Below are 24,952 nucleotides of genomic sequence, written 5' to 3'. Positions count from 1 at the left end.
TAAGATTGCAAATGGACCGAATTGAGCCAAGTTTCAGCTTGTTTGGGGTTGGCTCGTTCGTTTGTGAACTCAACTCGAGATTATAGCGAGTTAAAAAAACTAAACTCGAGTTCAGTTCATTATTAATTTGAAAAGTTTTGACTTGACTTATTTAATGACTAAAATCAGTTGGGCTCAATTTGAATTTGTGTTTAAGATCATTTTAATTCGTTTATAGACTTATATGAGCTCATATGTTCACCAACGGTACATTCATAAAATAAATATATGTATTTACGTGTGATTGTTCATGAACTTAACCTAAGCTTTCAGGAAAGTATTTGAGTAGTATTTACAAGATTACACAAATCAATTCTAAAAATGCTAGAAATTGAGTTTATTCATGAAACAAGTTTAAAAGTTCAACTCGAAGTCGATTAATTTAGTAAATAAACTAATTTGAGCAAATTTGAAAATGAGTTGATGCCAAACTATTATAAAAAAACAGGTCCATTATGACACTGAGAATAAATGTTGAATAAACACAAAAAGTTATAGTGACCAAAACAACAAACAAAGGCATATAAATATTGTAGCAATAATAATGGTGATATTATTATAAGACTTCTGAGATACCCTGAAACAGAAAATACCCCAAATGTTGTAGGGACTGACCAAACCAACAGAAATAGAGATCAAAACTCAAAAGACCTTTCACGTGACTCTCTGACCCTCTTTCTCTCTCTAGTAAAAAACACACAGTGTCACTCTTTCTCTCTCTAGAAAAAAAACACACAGTCACACAGTGTCACAAATTAACGACACTCAAAAAAAGAAGAGGGAACAATGAAACTCAAACAAAAACAAACAATTCATCAAAAGTCTCATCCACTCTCGCTCTCACTCTCACTCTCTCTCCTCTAACAATGCATATACTTCCAATAAGCCTTTTTCAAGGCGTCTTCTCTCTCCTCCTTTTCATTCTCTCTCTACTCGCCGCCATCTCCGCCGCCCAATCGCCGTCGTCCACGGCCAACTCACTCTTACCCTCAGACGCGGTCGCGCTTCTCTCGTTCAAGTCCAAAGCGGACTTGGACCACAAGCTTCTCTACACTCTCAACGAGAGGTTTGACTACTGTCAATGGGTTGGTGTGAAGTGTGTCCAAGGCCGAGTCGTGAGGTTCGCCGTCTCTGGGTTGGGTCTCCGGGGAGAGGTCGCACCCAACACCTTGTCTCGTCTTGACCAGCTCCGAGTCCTGACTCTGCAGAACAACTCGCTCGCCGGAGCGATTCCTGACCTCGCCGGACTCGCCAACCTCAAAACCCTCTTCCTCGACCAGAACTCCTTCTCCGGCACTTTCCCGCGCTCAGTCCTCTCTCTCCATCGTCTTCGCACTCTCGATCTGTCTCACAACAACCTCACCGGTTCAATCCCGACCGAGCTCACCCTTCTGGACAGGCTCAACTATCTCCGGCTCGATTGGAACCGGTTCAACGGCTCGATCCCACCCCTCAACCAGTCCGCTCTCGCAGTCTTCAATGTCTCCGTCAACAACCTCACCGGACCGATCCCGGTCACTCCCACGCTCTCCCGCTTCGACACTTCTTCGTTTTCATGGAACCCTAGCCTCTGCGGGGAGATCATCGACAAAGCATGCGGTTCCAGTACTTCCCCGTTCTTCAACTCCTCCTCCGCCGCCGCCGCCGCCTCGCCGCCTACGCCTCTTATCCAGAACGCACAGGGAGTGGTTATCTCGCCGCCGTCGCCGAAGAAGCACAAGAGAATCGGCGTGATTATACTCTTGGTCATCGCAATTCTAATCCTCATCGCAGCTGTTCTGTGTTGCTTCGTGTTGATCAAAAAGCGACGACACCAAATGTCATCGTCAAAATCAACAATGTCCAGTCCTGAGAATGCAAATACTGATGCTACAAACAACAACACATTGATTATTGTAGAGAATGAACCAGAAGTTAAAGAGAAGACAACCCAGATTCAGATTCAGAGTGTTCAACAACACCGTGAAAAGAGTGGGACTTTGGTGTTCTGTAGCGGCGAAGCAGAGATGTATACTCTGGAGCAGCTGATGAGGGCTTCGGCGGAGCTGCTGGGGAGGGGTACGATGGGGACGACGTACAAGGCGGTGATGGATAGTCGGCTGATCGTGTCGGTGAAGAGGGTCGACGCCGGTAAGACGGCGATTACGACGGGCGAGATGTTTGAAAGGCATATGGAGTTGGTTGGGGGTCTTAGGCACCCGAATTTGGTCCCTGTTAGGGCATATTTTCAGGCAAAACAAGAGAGGCTCATCATCTACGATTATCAGCCAAATGGGAGTCTCTTCAATCTCATTCATGGTAAGCTGTAGCTCTGTTTTTCAATTCTGCTTTTTGTTACTGGTTCATGTTTAACTCACTGATTCACTAGCGAGCCGACGAGTTTATGACTCGGTGAACAATGGTAGCAATTATACAATGCCATTTGTTTGTTTTGTTCGGACAAAAAAAACAGTGTGGAGTCCGTGGACTAATATAGAAAATGGTTTGTGAGATGGTGATGTGGGGTTGGTCCTCGAGTGTGTGGGTGTTGCTGTCTGCAACAGCAGACTTTGGACTCCTAATTTAGATCGTTGATATTATGAGAATTGGGCCTTTTTTTATTATTATTATTTTTTAATTTTTAATTTTTATGGTGTTGTGTGAGTTACAAAATTGCCAACACTAGCATGACACTGGCATGCAAGGTATGCGTTATTTACATACAAAATTCAAAAGCGATTAGTGTTATTTGGCGAACAATGGGAAGGTAGGAGATCAGTTTAATTTACCCTACATTAAATTAAGATGGAACACCTCAAACAGTTGTGTTGATTTGATATGTTGCAATGAAGCCTCCACTATGATTATTCCGAATTTCAAAATTCGAAATATTGGACCTCAATTTAATGTGGAATTAATGCAAACTGACAATACTGATCACATCCCTGTGCCAATGTTGTTGGGTCGAAAATTTACTATTTGGCCTATGTTATAATGTTAATGTTGATCCCTGTGCCACTGTTGTTGGGTCAAAATTATACTATTTGGCCTATGTTATAATGCAAATGGATAAGAGTTTCTGATCCTGGATATTCCACTGTGGAACTGTGCAAATGGCAATACTATATCAACTAGGAAGTTGGAACCTCATTAGATCCCATGGGCTTACTGTATCTGAGCTATGTTATTTTGTATCAGAGAGTTGTTCTTAGATTTTATTTTATTTTATTATTATTTTTTTTTATGTCAATGGCATTTTGATTTGATAAGAAGTCATGACAAAACCCTTTCTCACTCACTGTTAAACATATCTCTGGCTGTTTCTTTTCCCATAGCTACCGCATCCTCTCGTTGACAGTTGGATCAGTTAGTAAGTTCGCTTTTACTCGCATGTTGTTCAACATTTGTCATTGTGATCGCATAATTCAGTGCTTTATGCTACTTAGAGTGGTGCCACTAGATATTTAGCAATATTTGTGTCAGTCAGTCACTTGATGTGTCAAAGTTTCCAAGCTATGGACTGAACTCTAACAGTTTCATTACTAGGGTTGGGGTTCCTGATTCTCTTTTCTTTGGATTCTCTCTTTTAATTTTCTTGAACCTCTTTTTGGGGCATTATCAAGACAAATGGTCAGTACAAGTGGCATTTTAGCTTATAATAGATAGATTAGCATAGATACTTAAAAGACATTTGGAAAGCTTCCTTGGTGGTAATTCCATTGGACTATATATTTGATACGCAACAAGCATGTCAAAGGATTTCTTGTTCTAGTTTCAAATTGAATGTTAATAGATCTTTTATATCCGACATTTATACCTCCATGCATTTTGACACAACTAGTTAGTCGTAAGGATACCACTAAACCAGTCCCCACATTAACCAACTTTTGTTCTATACCAAACTTTTATAAACTATAAGTTCTTCAATATCAATAGCATGACTCTAGATATATGTGAAGTACTATACTATAATTGAAAAAAAAAAATTGCAGAAGATGATGAAATACACATCTACACACACACACACACACATATATATATTTCAATATTTTTAATTGATGCATCAGATTAGGAAATCTGAAGGAGCCATGCAAGTGGGTATTGTGTATTTGTAATTAAATGAGGAAGTAAAGATGAAGAAATCTTACTATCCTGAGTTTTAAGCTGTGTGAATTCTATGAAAAGCAGAGAAAAAAGAGAGTTCCTCACCATCAAAATGCCCCTTAATTTAATCTATTTTTCTGCCTGGTTCCCAAAATATATAGTCTCAATCTAGATTTCTCACCATTAAACTGCCCCTTAATTGAGTCTCTTTTTCTGCCTGTTTACCAAATTGCATAGTCTCACTCTATTTTATCTGTGTCTGTGTTCTCTTTTTCTTTAGAGTATGTATAAGTGTTTGTGTGCAGAAATTGGCATAGTGGAGAGTTAACCATGTGTGTGTCTGTAATAAATGTGGTAAAATAAGAGGAAAAAAAATGGGGGGCTAGTCCAGTCTACGAGGCTCCTACCATTGCGAGGATGTGGTAAAATAGGAGAATGGGTATTCAAATGATTGTTATTTTGCAGCACCTAGGTATGGATTTTATTTAATTGTGGAACATGTGTTCATATAGATATGGAATGGCCACATTTCAACACAACGTCTTTGGTTTCCCTATTTTATTCTTTGTTTCTTCCTTCTTTTTCTCTCTTTCTGAACTTCGTCCGAAATCCTTTTTTCTTTCATAAGGCATCCTTTCCAATAAAGTTTCTTTGTTTCCAATAACTCTGATGAATCCGATGAATCCTTTGGACTTATTATGTCTCTTTCTAACAGCCCTGCTTGGAAGTTCTGTAACAGCCATATTAGGGCCACATATGTTCCTAAAATCCGGCCACGAAGGCTGTTATATTGCAGCCATAGTAACATCCATTCTCCAGCATATAATAAGTTCTTTCTATTTTCATATAGAGAGCATGTGGCTAGCCTTAAGAAAGTCCTGCTAAAGGTTCTAGATAATGTTGTATTTTGGTGTATATATTATAAATTGTAGATTGTATGTGTCTTGAGAGTATTAGAAATATATTTGAACACGAGTTAATTGATGAATTCTATAATCCAAGTCATGTCTTATTAACAAATGTGATATTAGGCTCATTTACATACAAAATGCCTATTACACAACGTACTCATTACTACTAAGGGCTTAATCATCAAACCTCCTGGGCTTTCATGTCTAGGGGTATAACTATTGTTTTTACTCGAAGATGCATAATCTCACACATTTCCAGCAAAGAAAAGAACTAGTCACAAATTCCTTACCAAGCATAAGAGGAAATGTTGAAACTTACTCTTAGTAAAACATGTACAGGTAATTACATTGCCTCGATATATATACTCATATATATTTCAAATGTCTGGTTTTGATTCATTACATGTTATGCTTTTTTTTCTCCGTAACTAATACAAGATTGGAAATGTGGATAGGTTCAAGATCAACCAGAGCGAAACCTCTTCACTGGACATCGTGCTTAAAAATAGCAGAGGATGTGGCTCAGGGTCTTGCTTACATCCATCAAGCATCAAAGCTCGTCCACGGCAATCTGAAATCCTCCAATGTCCTCCTTGGTGCAGACTTCGAGGCCTGCCTCACGGATTATTGCATCTCTGTCCTTGCAGACTCTTCTTTGATTGACGATCCCGACTCTGCAGGCTACAAAGCCCCTGAAATCCGCAAGTCTGGCCGTCGGACCACTGCCAAGTCTGATGTTTATGCCTTTGGCATTCTCTTATTAGAGCTTCTGACAGGTAAGCCTCCTTCACAGCACCCATTTCTCGTGCCCTCCGATATGCCAAATTGGGTTAGAGCGATGAGGGAAGACGATATCGGGGAAGATGAACAGCTTGTAATGCTTGTTGAGGTAGCTGGTATTTGTAGCTTGACGTCACACGAACAGAGGCCGACAATGTGGCAGGTGTTGAAGATGATACAAGAGATGAAAGAGAGTGTAATGGTAGAAGATTATGCAAAGAATGCACAAATCGGATATTCATAGTTTTGTTTTGTAATTACAGGAATGGCTGCAAAGAAGAGAATTGAGTTCGAGGCATAGTCGAATGTCTCCTTGGATGGTATATGTCCTAAGAAATTATAGTAGGGATTTTTGGGGGTTGAAGAGGAGCTTAGGAATGAATTATCATTTTGAGATATGAATTCTAAGCTATTGTTCTTCATGTTGAAGTTTTGCTTCTTAGAGCTAATTTATAATATGCTTTTCAAAGCTAACTTACCGGTTTGCGAGTTTAAGGTACATGAACTCAAAACATGAGGTTTGTCGTGAAGGTGGTGAATATTGCAGCATCTAGTGAAAATGGAGTTCTCAATAGGTGGTGTTGGGGATGGCATGCTCACTTGGTGCCACTTGCTGTCTGGTGGTGTTGGACTCTGATGGTGCCTTCGGCTTTGGTGTTGTTGAGTGTCATGGAAATGTGGTTGATGATGATTATGAAGGGTACGAAAACTAAGCAAAATATAACTTTTAACTTTACAAAGGTGATTATCAATTCAACTCCAAGGGTATAGCTAATGGCAAAGACTTCTACATTCAGAATGACACCAATGAATGGGACTTTTTGGTCACAACCAAGATATAACACAATGACCAGACTTGGCCTTCCATACATATATCAAATTTTTAATGAAATTTCAGTTTAAAAAATTTCAGTTAAAAAATGTCTGCCTATGTAACTCCGGGGTTGACACCAATTAATGGTGAAGTTTTGAGACTTAGTATCTCAAATTTGAATCCTCTTGAGGGCGATCAACTTTTTAGGTGGCACAATCGTAAATATAGTTCGAGTTTTATCTGTGTGGAAAGATCGCTTTAGAGAGTCTTGTAAATTAGTCGGGCAAAGTTCTATATACCGGTTATCGAAAAAAACAATGTCCACTTATATATAATGAGGTTAAACCTCGTTTATTTTTTATTTTTTAAAATGATAATATATATATAAAAAATAACTAAATTTTGTGTATATCTTCTTTGAATATACTACAATATTTTGTCACAATCATTGTGATTCAATTTGATTCAATCCCTGTCACAACAACTTATTCCATTTATAGCATATTTCACATTCAAATTCCATATAATGGCATGCTTAGAATATTTGTAAAATAATCAAATCATGCACTAGATGTTTCTAGCTAGGAGAGTTCTAAAGCGAATATAAATATGTAGAATATTTTGTAGGGTATTCTAGAGAGTTAATCTTGACTGTTTGTGGTAATACATCTCAATCATCCATTGAAATGGTAGATGCATATAAAAGGATATGTCTATGCTCCAAATGGAAGGTAAAGCCTCCGAAAAAAAAAAAAAAAATTAAATTTATAAACAATGATAGAAGAATTTGTTAAAGTTGTGGACAACAACTTTCTCTGATGTTTTTTGGTCCATTATAGCAGTACAACACGAAAAGTTGTTCATTGTAAGCAGCGCATGTGCTAGAGAATTGGATCTGGAGCAATCAAATTTTTTGAATTTTTTTTTACTACCTCCTAAATGTTAATTAATTTATAAAGTTTGTCTCTAAACTTATTACAATTTTTAATTAACCCCCAATACTTTTAACACATGTATTGATGAATCAAGTTTTTTGAAAATTCTATTAATAACCTCTAAATATTAACTAGTCTACTGGGGTGGGGTGGGGTGCTTGTGGTCAAAAGTTCAATATTGTATGGGGTCATTTTTTTTGAGTAAATAATTATTATAGTCGTCATCGCAACACATTGGTTATTTTATTTATATATACACGTACAATATCTATAATATTAATTCAAGAGAGAAAAAAAAAAGAATAAAATAATTAATGTTCCGCATGTTTGGTAAAAATGCATGAAGCATTTTTTGTCAAATATTTTTGTAAAATGTTATTTACAAGAAAAATAATATAACAATCTTTATTGGTAAGTCCCAGGAATATTTGGAAAGAAGATAAACTAAAGTATTGTGAGACTCTCAATAATAATATCATCTATGTTTATACTTTTAGTTCTCACTTTCTAAATAACAAATTTTGTAACTATTTTTATCTTGTTTAATAACCCAATAATAACCTTGTTGAAGTTTTGCTTCTTAGAGCTAATATATAATATGCTTTTCAAAGCTAACTTACTGTTTGCAAGTTTAAGGTACATGAATTCAAAACATGAGGTTTATTGTGAAGGTGATGAATATTGCAGAAGCTAGTGAAAATGGAGTTCTTCATAGGGGTGGTGGGGATGGCATGCTCACTTAGTACCACTTGCTGTCTGCTGGTGTTTGAAGGGTATGAAAACTAAGCAAAATATAACTTTAACTTTACAAAGGTGATTAACAATTCAACTCCAAGGGTGTAGCCAATGGCAGAGTGGGAATTCGAATTCTCGTACGGTCGCTTGTAGGGAAATTTGGAATTTTTTTTTCTTTTTATAATTGCCTGGTACATGCAGGACGGGAGATTGCTAAAATGATTAGTGTATTCATGATTGAAAAAAGAAACCGAACAAGAAGATAGACTCAATGCTTTCATACTTTATAAAAATTGTGACAAATTGTATATATTGGTTGCTTTACAAGGAGGAAATAAAACATGATACAAGAATGTGATAACATATCTCAAGGAATTGATGAATGTTTTGCTCGACTTTTCTAATGTAATTCTAGATTTGAGCCTTTCAGGTAGTATGTTTGTGGACGTGGTTCAGCCACGTCACCAAAGTTCAAGTCAAATAGTCAACACCTTGACAAGATTCACCTCAACAAGGTGAGCAATAGTCGACTGTTGGGCCTCAAACTTTGAACCAAACATTCGGTCGATGGATCCTGGGCCTTGAACCACGAGCCAATCTCCGCAGTCAGTCGATAGGCCTTGAACCTCGATCTAGCCTTCACAATTTGTCGATCGACGGGCCTTAAACCTCGATTCGACCCGATCACAATTTGTCGATCGACGGGCCTTGAACCTCGATCCGACCCCATCACAATTTGTCGATCGACTGGCCTTAAACCTTGATCCGACCCCATCAAAATTTGTCGATCAACGGACCTTGAACCTCGATCCGACCCCATCACAATTCGTCGATCGACGGACCTTGAACCTCGATCCGACCTGATCACAATTCGTCGATTGACGGGCCTTGAACCTCGATCCGACCCCATCACAATTCTTCGATCGACGGGCCTTAAACCTCAATCCGACCACATCATAGTTCGTCGATCGACGGGCCTTGAGCCTCGATCCGGCCACATCACAATTCGTCAATTGACGGGCCTTGAACCTCGATCCGACCACATCACAATTCGTCAATTGACGGGCCTTGAACCTCGATCCGACCCCATCACAGCTTGTCAATCGACGGGCCTTGAACCTCGATCCGACTGTTTCACAGCTTGTCGAGCGACAGGCCTTGGGCCTCTGATCTTGTCACAGTTTGACGACCGACATATCCTGAACCTCGAATCAATGTAGCAGCAAACCATCAATTGATGGGCTTTGAGCCTTTATTCAAGCAACAAAGAGCTATGGTAGAGCTCTTCGAGTGACATTGAGATGTAGAAGGGATTTTGGAATGGAGGATGGAAAATTAGTAATGTCTTGCCCACTAAGGCAAGACCCAGGATAGAAGTAAAGGACAACTGGAATAGTACAATCGCCTTTACAGCCAGTCATTCTTGGATTATTCAACAGAAAAGGTACACTTGGCAGTTGATCTAAAAATATAGGGATTAGGGCAACATGACCCAAAGAGGCATGATTCTGACCCGCTTTAAAGATGGAGGCCCAACAATGTACCACCTGGATGACCTAGGGTTATAAAAAGGAGGCAGTGACAAAAAGAAACGGGGTAAGAACTGACGGCAGCTCCTTCCCTACCATTGCTCAAGATTCTCTTTCTGGACTGATTTTCTCTCCCTTCTTTCTACCCTTCTTCATTCCCAGACTTTCTTGACTCTTCCAGGACCCATGCAGAAACAGGTATCTATAATGTCATATTTATAATAAAGAATATTTCCATTTCTAATACATAATGCTCATAAAAACATTGGTTTTCTCTTTGATTTGTACATCTAAAACCATTACAGTGACTGGGTTTAACAACTTCGGCTTACAGTAGTGTGCTTTCGGTCACGTGTATTTTATTCTATGGTACAACCAAGATATACAATGACTACACGTAGCCTTCCATACATGATTATTTTATTTATTTATTTTTATTTTTATTTTTTTTTTGGTACTCACATACATATACCTCTTGAATCCCTAACCTTTTTTTAGAAGTAAAAACTTGGTACCGCTAGGCCAGTGACATGTTAGTCTTTCCATATATGATACATGTATCAAATATTTAGGTTCATAAATTTAAGCTAGTAAAATATTTTTTTCCTAAAATATTTTCTATGTAATACTTTTTCATGTAAAATGTTTTTATTTTTTATTTGTTGGTGTTTGACAAAGATTTTGAAAATTTATTTTATTTTATTCTATTTTTTTTTTGTGTCTGGCTTCTAGACGTATTTTTGAATTAAAATTAATTTTTTTATATGAGTCATTGATTATTTAATTTTTCTCTTACTATCAATTGGTCCAATTATTTTTATACCAACAATAATAATTAATTGACAAGAAATATAAAAAAAAATAAGTAATTGATTTTTTAAAAAGTGATAAGGAAATAGAAACAAGTCTCACTATCATTGAATGCAACAAGTGAGTTTTTTTATTTTTTATTTTCCACTTTACGTATCACTTTTTAAGATTTTAGAAAGTAATACTATAGGTTAATCACGAAGCTAATAACGATGACAAAAAAAAAGAAGTAATAAAAGCAAATTGAAGAAATTAACCAAAAATAGAAAATTATATGATTGTTGTTAAAGAAGAGATTGGCCTCTGCCTCTTGCGCCACAATAGGTGTTGGGCTTATTGGCTTTTCTTTGAATAGTTATTTTGTTTGTGATCAATATAACACATGTCTCTAAAAATTCTCTCTTTATTAAATGGTTTTTTTTTTTTTTTTCCCTTTCTATAGATGCCCTCTTTCTTTCTCTAAACTCTCTTTCTTTAGACTGTTTTTTGGCCACCATGTAACTTTTCTATGCACTTGATTGATGTTTTCGATTTTATATGCTTTTGTTGAGGAGATTAAGAGTAAAATTGATAAATTCGGAAAATTTGGGATGATTAATTGGTAAGTTGTTATGATTAAGTTTTGGGAAATTATTTTCCTACTAAAAGATTTTCTTTGAATTTGGGACTACCAAAGGAAAACACAAAAATAAAAAAATTTAGAAAATATTTAACGGGTCTTAGGATAAGTTTTCGCATAAATATTGTTTTATTTATATTTGGCAACCCTAATTCAGTGAACTCTTAGTTAAAAATGACCACCTATATAACCATTGGTGAGATTCTGGGACTTGGTATCTTATGAAGCATTAAGTATTATCAGGTTTAGGGATGGCAATGGGGTGGTTTGGGACGGGTTTTCCATTCCCCATCCCCGCCCCCGTTTAATTTTGGTGCCCCTAAAACCGCTCCATAACCGGTTAATTTTTTGCCTCTAATCCCCATAACATCCCTCGCCTCCGCCCCACTTGCCCCACCCCCGCCCTATCACCTGCCCCATAATCGATTATATTTTTATTTAAACACAATCATAGCACGCGCGCACACACACACACACATAGATATATATATATGGAAGTGTTAAGTGTAGGGTTTCCAATATATATAGAGAGAGAGTGTGTGTGAAGGTTAATTTGGTAAATATATTAACATGGTAGGATAAATTAGTAATTTAAAATATTTAACGGGGCGGTTATGGGGCGGGTAAGGGGCGAGGATGTCAGTCCCCCGCCCCCGCCTCGCAACCGGCCGATTTTTTTTTTTTTTTAACCCCCATCCTCGCCCCATTTAAGTAAACGGTTCTCCAAACCCGCTTTAAATGGGGCGGGGGCGGGGCGGTTCCCCACCGGATTGGGGATTTTTGTCACCCCTAATTAGGTTTGAATCATCTCGAGTGCGATCAACTCTTCAGGAGCCACGACCACAAACATAATTCGAACTTTACCCATTCTTGTGCAGGGATCGCTTTACACAGATTTCGTAAATTAATCGGGGTAAAGTACTTGATACCTCAATTATGAAAAAAAAAAATTGTCCACCTATATACAATAGGTAACGTTTTTTTATTTTTTTAAAAATATATATATAAAAGAAAACAACTAAATTTTGTTTATATCTTATTTGAATGTGCTACAATATTTTCTCAACAATCATTGTGATTTAATTTGATTCAATCCTTGTCACAAGTAGGGATGTCAATTTTTACCGCCCCGTTAATAACGGATATGGAAACACTTTTTATACCGTTGGGAGGCATGGATACAAATTTTGTACCCGTCACGGGTCACGGGGTAGGTAAGGGTTTATTATACATATCCAAGGGGTCCCGCCCCGCCCCGCTAAACATATAACTATATATATATATATATATATATTAATAACTTATTTTAGCGGCTTACCCAGTTACCCATCTCTTACAATCCTAATTTGGGATGTAAACTTGGCATTAAATTTGCTTTTGTTTTGGTTATGGTGGAAGTTGGAACTTAGAACTTATTGTGATTTGGTTATATTAAACTTTTATTTTTGTTTATTATGTTATCTGAATTATGTTATGTGCAAGTTATTTTTTTTATCTTTGTTGGGATACATAATTTCATTTATGTTGTGCTATTATCAGGCTTTCCACATTTAAATAGTAGAAACTTAAGTTCCAAAAAGTGGGAGAAATAAATTTGTTAGCAGGGCGAGTACGGGAGCACAGTATTTCTCAACGGGGCGGGGCTGGACATGAAAATTCAACCCGCCGCGAGTCTCGGGGCGGGCATGGACTTGATAAAAATTAAAAAGGGCGAAATGAAATTTAGAGAAGCTCTCTCAAAATCTGTCCCGTTGCCATCCCTAGTCACAAGGAGTTCTTTCATTTATGGTGACTTCAAAATTATGTAATTAATGGACACTTTAAAAATGCGAAGTGCCAGCGCGTCTCCCACATGCATATTTCACATTCAAATTCCTTATAATTGCATGCTTACAATATTTGTAATTAATCAAATCATGCACAAGATGTTTCTAGGCGAATCCTAAAGCGAATATAAATATATATAATATTTTGTAGGGTATTCTAGAGAGTTAATCTCGACTGTTTGTGGTAGTACATCTTAGTCATCCATTGAGATGGTCCATCCATATAAAACGAGATCGAGGCGTGATTGCTCCTCTAAGAGGTCCAAACAGTAGGTAAAGTTACGGGAAAAAAAATATTTATAAACAATGATGGAAGAATTTGTTAAAGTTTTGTACAACAACTTTATGATATTTTTTTCTCAATTATAGCAGCATGACACGGAAAATTGTACATAGTAAGATTGTTCACTAGAAACCATAGGAATTACCGTTGCTGTTTGTTATGTTAAAGTCTTTTGTTAGGGTTATGTATACGTTGTTGTAACTGTTTCGTTAACATGGCCGTGCTTTAAGACAGAAAAAATAATAACATGTTTTGTTTTTATTTTATTTTTTTTAGAAAAAACAAAATCCTTAAAAATAATTAAAAGTTTAATATTTAATTTAATTAATTTATTTATTTATGAACTAGTCTAGTATTTTCATTGCATGTTTTAGTTCGAGTTTTATTTTTTTTAACCAAACAACTTGCTGTTAGTTTAAGTTCCTGTCCCAAGGGACATATGAACTCTTTATTGTGAAGGTGGTGAGAGCAGCAAATACTGAACTGGAGTTATCTATGGGGCAGTGGTGATCGTATGCTCACTGGTGGTGCAACCAGTAAAGCGGCGGAAGGGGCTGCATCATTGATGGTTGTTAGAGGGGCTTTGTTTTAAGTTTGTGGTACCACTTACTGTCTATGTACCGGTAGTGGCCGTTGGGAGCTAGAATTTCAATTCGGGTGGTAATAAATAAAAAAATTATATAAAAAAAAAAGATAGAAAAAATATCTATTAAGAATTTGTTAGGTTAATATTGAAGAGATTCTCAAAAATCGTGCATCCGAAGATTACAAATAATATATATACGGAAAGCTTATGAAATAAGGATTTCATAAATATAATATTTGTACAACATATCATTATAATCAGAGACAAATAGACAATCTAATAATATGTTACAGCAATCTTATTTTATTTTTAGAAATATTTGGAATATTTGTAAGAATTATTCATTTACATATGAAGCATAACATATAAAAAATTTAGCTCTAACAAATCATTTTGATATATATATATATATATATATATATATATATTTAAATGGTGAGTTTATAATAAAATGAAAATACTTGAAGCTCAAAATGATATTTCATGAAATCGGTCTTTATACATCGTTCATTTTTTAAGGTTGGATCCATATTTTATTTGATGAGTGCAAACACTATATATATATATATATATATATATATATATATATATATATAAAAGGGAGGAAAATGAGGCTATGGTGGGATTTAGATGACCTCTTCCCATCTCTCTAACTCTATCAGTCTTGCATTTTCTATTTTGTGCTTATCATCGTTAATCTTTATTTGCACAGCAAGCACACCAAACTGCTAAAAAGATTAAGGAGGATCCAGCATTCCAACTTATCATCGAAATGCGCTATAGGAACCTAACTCCTTAAATTACCTTTGCAACTAGGCTGACAATTTGTATCGGTGAGTTATAATATAAATATTGTGATAAATAAGTGAATTTTTTAATAACCGTGTCAGAAATTTTCAACACAACATTACTCATTTACTAAATGAATAATATGACATGATTTGTATAACCCATTTAATAAATGAATCATATAATTAAACAACTCGTTTAATTTAATGATCTATTTAACTTAATTTGGCAATGTAACTCATTAATTGACTTAGGTATAAAATGTAAATATAATGAAAATTTTGAAATAATGAATGGCTAAATTCAAAAAAGAATGAGAATAATTAGGACCACACAATTAAAAAAATAAATCCAAACACAATATAAATATTGAATTTATATTGACATAATATAAATATTTGAAGTAATTGAGTTACACGGTTACATGTTCATCAGGTTGACCAAATATGGTTACACAATTAAATAAAATGGGTCTAATTAGGTTGAAGTCAATTCAAACTTGTTAATTTCCTATTGTGTTTCAATTAGGACCCAACTTGGGTTGGGCAACCCGAGCCCAATCCAATTTTCATGGGCTTGGGCAATATTTTTACATTTAGAGTTGTGATTGGGTTGAAAAATCTCAACCCAAATTTAATTAGAGTTAAGCTTGGATTAAGGTGCTAGTAACATGAGTCGACCCGAACTCAAATTCTAATATTATTTAAATATATATTTAAATACGTTATATATACTCCGTAATAATTAAACTATGATTACCTTTTTTCTTTTCAACTTTTTTTATTGAATCTTAATTTATTGTATGTTAATACTTAGGAGAAATAATTTATTAAAAATTTGTTTGTAATTTATTAAAAATCTGTAATAAGTTTCAAATTTTTTGTTGTTATTTAAGAGTAATTAATCTGAAACTAATTCAAGATCACATTAAATTTTGGTGTGAAAATTAGCCATATAGTTTTCAGATTAAAAAATAAAAGAATTGGCTAGGCTCGGGTTGAGTAATTAGGTTTGAAAATAGGGTTAGAATTGGATTCGAGTTGAGCCTTTCATATGTTGAATTGAACTCGAGTTATACCTCAAATCTGTCCGAATTGCAACTCTAATTTCAATGAAGCCGGTATTTTATCAATGTAGACATAGAAAATCAAGTATTAGAAATTAAGAAAGGTATAATATCTATAAATATAAACAAATTTATTCAATTTAAGAATTCAAATTCAGTGCTTGTGTCTAATTGTAGTGTATTAGATATGTGCTTTTTAGCTTTTTAACCTAATGCTATCCTCACTGAAAAAATAAAAAAAAAAAATAAAAATTATGCTATCCTCGTGGGATTACTTAGCAATTGTTTTTTATTTATTTTAATATTAGAAATTGCCTAATAATTTATCCTTAAATACCCAGCAAGTCATGAGCTTTATTCCACATAGCGGCGTGGATTTCACGCCATGATAGAAAAGTATACTACGTACTAATTCCATTGACTTTTAGTTGGTCTCTCTATAAGATAATATTAATATAAATATGTATAATAACAATGCAGAGAAACAGCGGCTTTGGAATTGGATCCAATTTGTGTCTGATTATATTTGATTCTACTGCTCATTCATAGAGAGACAAAGCGTAGAGAGCGAAACTGAGAAATGTCTGGAGGTATAGCGCGTGGCCGTCTTGCCGAGGAGCGAAAAGCCTGGCGGAAGAATCACCCTCATGTTCGATCTTCCCCTCCCTTTCTCTCTCTACATACATACACATATACATATAGATATATATATATATATATATATATAATCATATCTGTATTGTGTTTGTTGAAATTCCATGGAGATCTTTTCTAATTCTGTTCTGTTTTTCTTAATTCACGCGTTTTCCTTATTCAATTGTCTTGATTCTAGGGTTTCGTTGCCAAACCAGAGACTCTACCCGATGGTTCGGTGAATCTGATGGTATGGCTGTGCACAATCCCTGGTAAGGCCGGGGTAAGTTTTTTTCTCTATCATCTTCTTCTGCATGGCTTGTCACCGTACAATTTACAGACCCTTTGAATTTTACTGCCATGTGAAAGAATTAGGTTCTGTTTGTGATTTCTGCCTCTATCACCTTCAGTGTGGGATTGTTATTATTATAGATGTTGTTTTTGATTGCTTGGTCATTTCTGTTATCAATATTATCATTTTCCATTGTTGTAATTTGGTTTGGTTAGTCACTTAATTAGTTGCTTAACTATTGTGTGTGTGTTGAGGATTTGTTTTACTGTACTTTGTGAATTTGTGTTGCTTAAGCTTGGTGGTTGTAATATTTTAATGGGGACTCTATGGCTGGATGGAGGAAATTCTTAGGGTGCTTGCCGACAAGGAAAATGGGATTAATTTATTTCGGTGATCACAAGGAATGTTTTCTTTGTTATTATTATTATTATTATTATTTTAATTTTTAGGGAAATTACACTGAAGCTCCCCTAACTTGAACTTAAGCAAAAATACACATGAGCCGTGTTCAAAGTCTAGAAGTGCTGATGTCAGCAAGAAAAAGATCTCTAATACCCATTTTTCTCTTCTAACTTGTTGGAATACCATATAGTCAATCAAATTTTTATCCCTACCACAACTAAGATTAAAAAACGCTCTCACCTATTTTTTTTTTTTTTTTTTGGTTTTTTGTTGTGTTAGGTTCGGTATGAGGAGTTGATTTATTCTAAATATTTCTGTTATATAAGTTTTGTGTGAAATCTGATAGGTGTCCCTTGAGTTATATAAGCATGAAAAGTATTTATTTGTTTCAACCTATGTTACATGGACTCAAGTATTGTGCCGGGTGCTGGTATGAATCCAAGCATTAGATGTGTCATATCTCCAAATAGGACACACAGTCATTGTTTAATATTTTAAATTTATATAGAGAAAAATAATTTCTTTATGTAATGGTGTTCAAGATATGCATTTCACTCATTTAAAGTAATAATATAACTAACTTGAACTATTAGATATGTTTTTTAGGTGCATGTTCAACCAAAAGAGCCGGACATATCCCATTTCCATGTTCAAGTATTGTATGTTCAACACGGGTACTTCACCTACTTTTGAATAGTCCATGTAACATGGGTTTCGACAAGAATGACATAAACATTATTTTTTGTATTTTATTTTTTATTTTTTATAAAGCTTATAGAAAATGGTCTCCTACGATACTGTTTATTTTTATAAGCTCCTGAAGCCTTTTGTTTTCAATATTTCTACATAACTTTCTGTAAGTTTCTTTAATTGTTCCTTAAGACTTCACATCTTTTTCTTCCCAAACAGAAACTGTTTAATATTTCATATTAATTTTATCATATTTCCTACAAATTTTCATATTGGATTCTTTATTGATTTGAGACCACCTCTCGTCTTACATTCCACATGGTCTACTTTAGCCCTCCCCCCACCAATCCACCAAATTTATGCATTTCATTCCATTGTACCTACGGTATAGTTTGGACAAGTCAGGCAAAGAAGTAGCACCTTAATATAATGACAATGTCCAATCATTCTCGATCATTGTTCTACAACCATCTCATTTTCGAATCATTTTTGGTAGCTTTAAAACTCCTTTCCCTCCCCTCCCCTATTATCTAGAAAAGGGCCAGGCTATGCAAGAAGCTTCCGCCAGGGCAAGGTCTAGGGAGATCAGATTTACATAGCTTACCTCCGCTTGCGGAGAGACTGTTTCCCATTTCGATTCCGTGACCTTCACAATGTTGGAACCTTACCATTGCGCCCAGGCCTTGTCTCTATCTTTGATTTTTTATTCCTGATCCAATATTCAAAATTAAGCCATATCAGTATTCCATTTTCCCTATTCTTTTTATATTTTTTCAATTTGATCAGTATTTATTTTTCGCCAGATAATATTTGATTGATATGACTATATCATTTCTTTTATTTGCTAACCATATCATGGATCTTGCAACATGTTATCTGATGTCACTTATTTTGATAACCTGGGGCTACGATGTTATCACTTTTCATTTAGAGAATAAGGATTGAGACGTGGATTTTTGCCCATTAAGTATCAAATGTGTTCATTTCTCTATTTATTTATTTGTTTTCTGATTTTTGTATATCCTGAGACCTTGGTTGGGACAGTTCTCCTGTATTCATCTATTTCTGTCTTTTGGTTGTACTTTTTGAATTACCATGAGACCCCAACATGAATGCATGGAGGTAAAAAAAAAAAAAAAAAACACTTTGTTGCCCATCCGTACATAAAATGCAACTATCAAACACTTAAGGGGTTGTTTTATAAGTTTTTACCCCTTGTAAGCATTATTTACCTTTGAGAAGAGTAACTTGTTACTACCAAAATGAAAGTTTTCACTTGTTAATGGTCTGAATTTTCTGTTGAATGATCTTGGTTGAGGACCACATTAAGTTAAAATTTGAATTGACAAATTTATCATTAAATGTTACTTCTTGTACTTAAAATTCTTACTACTAATTTCTAACAGTAATTTTAAGCATTAAATTTCTGGTTTTATCAAGCATGTCCTAAATTTTCGTGAAAGGAACTGGAAACTGTGTAAGGGTCAGAATTTAGTGCTGATATATAAACTTAATATAATGATAATTGGAATTTTATTGAATCTAGTCATTATACTCCGACCTTCCCAATTTTGATGTTCCTTTTGGAGATTCTAGGTTTTATAAAAAGTGACATTTCATGTGTACATATTGCATTAGTGAAGGTTGAAAATTTAAATTGTCACTCTAAAATTTACTTTTTACCATATTGATATGTGTGCTAACTTTCCAAAAAATGTTAAATTAGGAAATTTGTGGAATCATAGAAATGAGGCCGTGCATGAGCAAGTATTATACTTTTAGTTGGCTTCTACTGCAGTTGCAAAAAAGATGAGTGGAAAAACATTTTCTTTGTTTCAACTTCCCTTTTAAAATAGAATTTGTACATGTTGAGTTCTTTATGTGGCAGTTGCGTCTTTTTCCTTTGTTTTGTTTATAGTTCAGTTGCATTGCTGCACAAGTTTATCAGTTGACAGAAAACTACTTGAATAATAGGGCAAACTTCAATCTTCCTTTCCTTCAACATTCTGTTTTGTGTTGCCTTTCATCCCTTTTGCTTTTTCCATAACAATGAAAGCATGTGGCAGGGTATTTTTTAAGTCTTGTGTAGCAGCTAATTGCAAAAAGCTTCTCGTGACATTCTATCATTGAAGGTTCAATTGAATGGCTTCCAATGGTACTTCAATATGTGATTGAACACTTGGTGGATATTTGTATGTTCACAATGTTAGGAGAGTCCTAAAGGAGCTTATTTTCTTTTATATATTGATAGAGATTAGGTAGGTCCACCATTAATATGCTCATGGGATTCATTAAATTTCCCAGGGAGAACTTAAAGTTTTCCTCATATTTTCCCCCATTGACAAAGGTAAGGTATATGTCAATTTCCGAATAAGAGGTTAGGTGGTCTGTTTCGTAGGACTGGTAGATAATTCGTGGTCCTTTTGTCTAAAATTAGAAAGAGTAATTTGAAGCTGTGATGAATTAGTTGTTGCTACAAGTAGCACTGAAAGAATTTGAGTTGAGACAAACAAATTTACGAATTTCAGGGATTGGCGTTGCCTCTATCCTTTTAGGTTGATTATCAAAAAGTCTATATCTGTGCTACTTATTACACGAAAAAAGAGTCTATTCCTGTGTTAGGGATCATAAATTATACTTATCTTTCTTCCCTTCTGTCCATAAACCCAGATATGAAAGCATTTGTTACATGGATTATTGTGCACGGTGAGTTTGCTCTTGACTAGGATTCTCCTTGATTTATTTAGCTATGGAGGAAGTGAATAAGATTGAGAATAAGTTCAATAAACAAATTGTAGAGGAATTTTATCACTTTTTTTTTGGGTACTTATTGGCCATTGTTTATAATTTTTGCAAGTTTTGGAGGAATTAAAATATAGATGCAGAATAAGTTCAACAAATTGTTGAGGAATTATATCACTTCTTTTTGTATTTCTTGGTTGTCCATTTGTAATTTATTAATACGTTTTATTACAATTATTTCCTTTGTTAATTCATTGATTATACTATGGCTTTAGATCATTTTCAGGAGAACCATTTACAGTGGGTTTATTCATGGCTTCATGCCTGTTCTATTCTGTTTAATGTTTAAAATATGAGGTTTTAATAGATTCAATAAAAGAAAGTAAAGATAACAAAACATAAAGCTGTTTTTCTTGAATTGTTACCGTGTCTTCTATTATAGTTTTGCTGACATGAACATTCATGACATGTAATGATTGCAGACTGATTGGGAGGGTGGTTACTACCCACTTGCACTCCATTTTAGTGAAGATTATCCTAGCAAACCACCAAAGTGTAAATTCCCCCCTGGTTTCTTCCACCCTAATGTCTACCCATCTGGAACTGTTTGTCTGTCAATTCTCAATGAGGACAGTGTAAGTACTGCTTTCGTTTTGACAAATGCTTGGTAGTATTATGGAATTACAATGTTGGATTGGGGATGATTTTATTTTTGTGGGTATAGGGATGGAGACCAGCCATCACGGTGAAGCAAATTCTTGTTGGCATACAGGATTTGCTGGACCAGCCCAACCCCTCGGATCCTGCACAGACTGAAGGATATCATCTCTTCATTCAGGTACTTACGGCTTCTTTAAATTAGAAGTATGATTCCCCTCAGCATATATGTAATTTCTCTCAAACTACATTGTGGTCCCCTGTGGGGAGAGTGTTCTGCTTCACTTCTCACATTGCAGCACATCAATGTTTGGAAGAGCTCTGTCATTTGTGCCCTGAATGATCAGGTAAAACACTGGAAAGGCTTCCTGTTTTTTGTGTAATGATGGAAAAATTCTTCGTGCCAGTGTGGTGAAATATGATTATTAGTGGCCTGATGAACTGTAAGAACAGTTTGCCTGCGATCAGATATTTCTCCGGTGGCCACATTCAGCCATGCAAAGCCTGCTGCTTGATTTTTAAAGGTTTGGATCCAGCATATGCTTTGCTTCCATTTAGAAGCAATTGTTGAAAAACTTCGTATTATTAAATGATCTAACCAATAAAATGTTGGTATACTTCTTACGAAATATAACTTGCCTGAATATTCCCGCAAAATAATTTGTATATTGAATGATCAAATACATATTCTTGTCAACTTCTTTGTGGTTACACTTTAAAGTAGGACCCTTCAGACTCTGTATCCTGATTGTTGAAAAATAAAGTCACTCTAGATGGATGAACAAATGTCTGTTGATTTTTCTGAAAACAGACAAGATCCTAAAATAGAGATAGACTAGGATGGGAGTTGTTAATATTCTGACGCTGAATCATTCAAATACCTATGCAGGATGCTGTGGAGTACAAGAATAGGGTCCGGCTGCAGGCCAAACAATACCCACCTCTCATCTGAATATTGATACTGGTTCGATTGAAATTGTTGGTGTTTTGGAAATGATCAAGCTGCCCTTGTGTAAACTGCATTAGACCGTATAAAATACTTCTCTGGTTTTGAATAGTCTTCTGTTTATATATGATGCTCATTGGAGATAAACTTGATCTCAATTCATAACAGGATGTTCGTTTCATGATTACTTATAAAATATAAAAATGGCGTCTGTATAATATGCCAATGTACCTCCCCTTCAAAGAGTAGCAGCATAAATTTGTGATATTAAAGCAGGAATGAGAATCACCTAGTGGAGCATTTGAAGTTACTGGTCCAGGTACCTTTGATGTTGGTTTGAATTGATGAGTAGCTTGAGCCTACTCTCTCTCTCTCTCTCTCTCACACACACACACACACACACACACACAATCAGTGGACTAAAGGGCATACAACCTGCACTTGTGATGCCTTGGTGAGTACTAGTGAATATTTTATTTGTTTCTCTGTTGGAAATAGCTCTGTGGCTGGCACTTCTCTGTGTGCCTCCAAGTTGGTTTCAGATGATTCACAGCACTCCACTGCCTTCTTCTCAGTGTGGCGTTCGCTCGTTTCCTCATCTCTGCCTCTTCATGTCTGCTGCTTGTCACAATGACTTACCGCTTTTACTACGGTCTTCTTTTTTTTTACTGTTATTCTTTGAGCGCACCAGCTGGTAACTTCTTTCTCCCAAAATTAACCATGTCCTCTATTACTTCCAGTATCCGCTTCCTTTTATGATCTCTGGTGCCATGTTCCAGCCCTCCTAGAAGGTCCATGATACTACTACCATATGTCACTTTCTAATCATCGTAACATTGTGGCCCTCGGTCAACCTCCAAAATATAAATAAATACGAGTTCTTGGTTGCTAAACTCAATTTGCCTTTGGCCATGTGTTATATCTTTACTGGTGCATTTACATTGAAACAGTTATGTATTATATGATTAATTATTTATTGCCACGTATTATCTCTTTGTTGGTATGGTTAATTATTTTATTGCCATAAAATTATTAGTTGTTGCTACTTGTAAATGGTTTGTAAAAGGTGTGTGTATTGTGCATGTTCAGAATGGGTACTTTCCAAATAAAAAATGTGAGAAATTTCTAATAAATGTTAGCCAAAAATAGATAGTTTATGCTGACGTCGTCGGGTAGGTATAATATTAAAAAATAATAAAAATAATTCAGTGGGCCGATGCCTGATCTTCAATTATGTTTAGCGACCAATGGGTGTCATGCTCCCTCGTAAATTGCATTGCTTTTAAAATATAAGAAGGAATGTAGTAAATTCATTGAAATAATTTTATTATTATTATTTTTTTCAAACATAATTATTATTATTATTATTTTCATTAATCAACTAAACGCGAATATAGGTTAACATTATTCTTTCTTTCCTTTCTCTTTATTTTTAACATTATTCTTTCATTTCATTTCCTTCATAATTAATGTTATCCTTTTGTACTAAACATAGTCTAAGATTCCGTTTTGATACTCATGAGAGAAAAGAAAAGAAAGAAAATGATAGTTATAATTTATATTTATGTTTACATAGATAGGAGAGAAAAGAAAAAAAATGAAAATATTGCTGTTTAGATAAAACAGAAGAGAGAAAGGAAAAGAAAAATTAATAACCAAATTACTATGTTATCCTTTAGTATTTAATCTAAATCAAATGACTTGTTTTAAAAATCTACCTTTCTAAGCTTCTAAAAACCTAGGTGGGACTAATTTGTTCATTATCAAAAGCAATTAAGATTAAGGTACTTAAGGGAGTTCGTCTGATTAGTGGATGAAAGGGCTAATTGTGAAATGATGGTCAAGTCTGGAACTTTCAACCTGGGGGCTAGAAAGACAAGTATAAAAAATAACACCACAAAAAAATGTTAAGAACTCTAATTTCAATGTTTATATAGATAACCAATATAACCTTCATTATTTGTATAGGAATTTCTTTTCTTTGTACAGCCAATTGATGCACTGGTCAACTTGTAAATATTTATAAACTTATTATTATAAACTTATTTATTTAATTTAATTAAAAAAAAAAAGTCTTAAGTATTTTCCCAGCAAACCAGCATTAAGGTTCACAAAGTTGCAGTATTTTCCCAGCAAACCACTATGTTTACAGATCTGCTAAATGATACTCCATATAGGGCATTGCGGTGCTTTGCCTGTTGTTCGATAAACAATACTCCTTATATGAGTCATTCCCATAATAAAAAATTAATAATAATAATACATCCATAGAGTTAATACCATAAAGTTAATTGAGATTGAGGGGAACCAAAAAGAAAAACAGTGAAGCACAAGTACAGACTAGTACAAAATTAAGAGTTCTAATACTATAGAGTTTACATTCCAAAAGCTCCACAAAAATAATAATAATAATAATAATAATAATTACATAACTAAACTTAGACATAATAGGAAGTTCCACCAATTGTTCCAAAATATTAATAGCTTAAAGTTATCAACGGTTCGCATCCCCAAAAGACAGTTGAAGATACAAGAAATTCCTTCCCTCTTTCTCTCTCTAGAATTCCTGTATTTCAACCAAAAAAATATCTCCTCTTTCTTTCCATTACTTCTCCTATTTATAGATATTTACAAATGTTGATGGACTGCTGGATCTAGGCCCGTTCCTCCATGAGTTCTGGTCATCTTTGATGGGCTTATGCGCGTTCGGCCCATATGGCAGTGTCTTTCTATGGGCCTGACCCATCTGTACGGACTGAATGTCGCGTTTGCAAGTCATATCCGG

The 24,952-nt window shown here is 35.1% G+C and overlaps 2 protein-coding genes across 3 annotated transcripts; both read left to right on the top strand.

Moving 5' to 3' along the window:
• Positions 1–634: 634 nt before the first annotated feature.
• Positions 635–6,308, top strand: LOC132266915 (probable inactive receptor kinase At5g67200). The gene is made up of 2 exons (XM_059767934.1): positions 635–2,337; positions 5,489–6,308. Exons 1-2 carry the CDS (start codon positions 906–908, stop codon positions 6,055–6,057), a joined length of 2,001 nt encoding a protein of 666 aa, XP_059623917.1. The 5' UTR covers positions 635–905; the 3' UTR covers positions 6,058–6,308.
• Positions 6,309–16,285: 9,977 nt separating this feature from the next.
• LOC132266914 (SUMO-conjugating enzyme SCE1-like) lies at positions 16,286–22,477 on the top strand. Of its 2 annotated transcripts, XR_009468768.1 has the most exons (6): positions 16,286–16,454; positions 16,638–16,721; positions 21,047–21,199; positions 21,289–21,402; positions 21,629–21,745; positions 22,111–22,477. XR_009468768.1 is itself a non-coding variant. In XM_059767933.1 (5 exons), the coding sequence occupies exons 1-5, from the start codon at positions 16,386–16,388 to the stop codon at positions 22,171–22,173; spliced, it is 483 nt and encodes a 160-aa protein (XP_059623916.1). In that variant the 5' UTR covers positions 16,286–16,385; the 3' UTR covers positions 22,174–22,477. The 2 variants fall into 2 exon arrangements, 1 of the variants encoding a protein (XP_059623916.1); XM_059767933.1 differs by lacking the exon at positions 21,629–21,745.
• The last annotated feature ends 2,475 nt before the right edge of the window (positions 22,478–24,952 follow it).

The sequence above is a fragment of the Cornus florida genome, unplaced genomic scaffold, assembly GCF_030987335.1.
Source record: "Cornus florida cultivar Cherokee Brave unplaced genomic scaffold, ASM3098733v1 CherokeeBrave_3.0.0_Hap2_Chr07, whole genome shotgun sequence".
NCBI lineage: Eukaryota > Viridiplantae > Streptophyta > Magnoliopsida > Cornales > Cornaceae > Cornus > Cornus florida.
The sequence above is the reverse complement of the archived record's forward strand: the minus strand, read 5'-3'. Positions and strand labels throughout refer to the sequence as shown.

Coding starts and splice junctions, on each gene's coding strand:
- LOC132266915 (XM_059767934.1), top strand. CDS start 906: ATGCATATACTTCCAATAAGCCTTTTTCAAGGCGTCTTCTCTCTCCTC. Junction 2,338..5,488: donor TCTCTTCAATCTCATTCATG/GTAAGCTGTAGC, acceptor AAATGTGGATAG/GTTCAAGATCAACCAGAGCG.
- LOC132266914 (XM_059767933.1), top strand. CDS start 16,386: ATGTCTGGAGGTATAGCGCGTGGCCGTCTTGCCGAGGAGCGAAAAGCC. Junction 16,455..16,637: donor GGCGGAAGAATCACCCTCAT/GTTCGATCTTCC, acceptor TCTTGATTCTAG/GGTTTCGTTGCCAAACCAGA. Junction 21,403..22,110: donor GATATCATCTCTTCATTCAG/GTACTTACGGCT, acceptor ATACCTATGCAG/GATGCTGTGGAGTACAAGAA.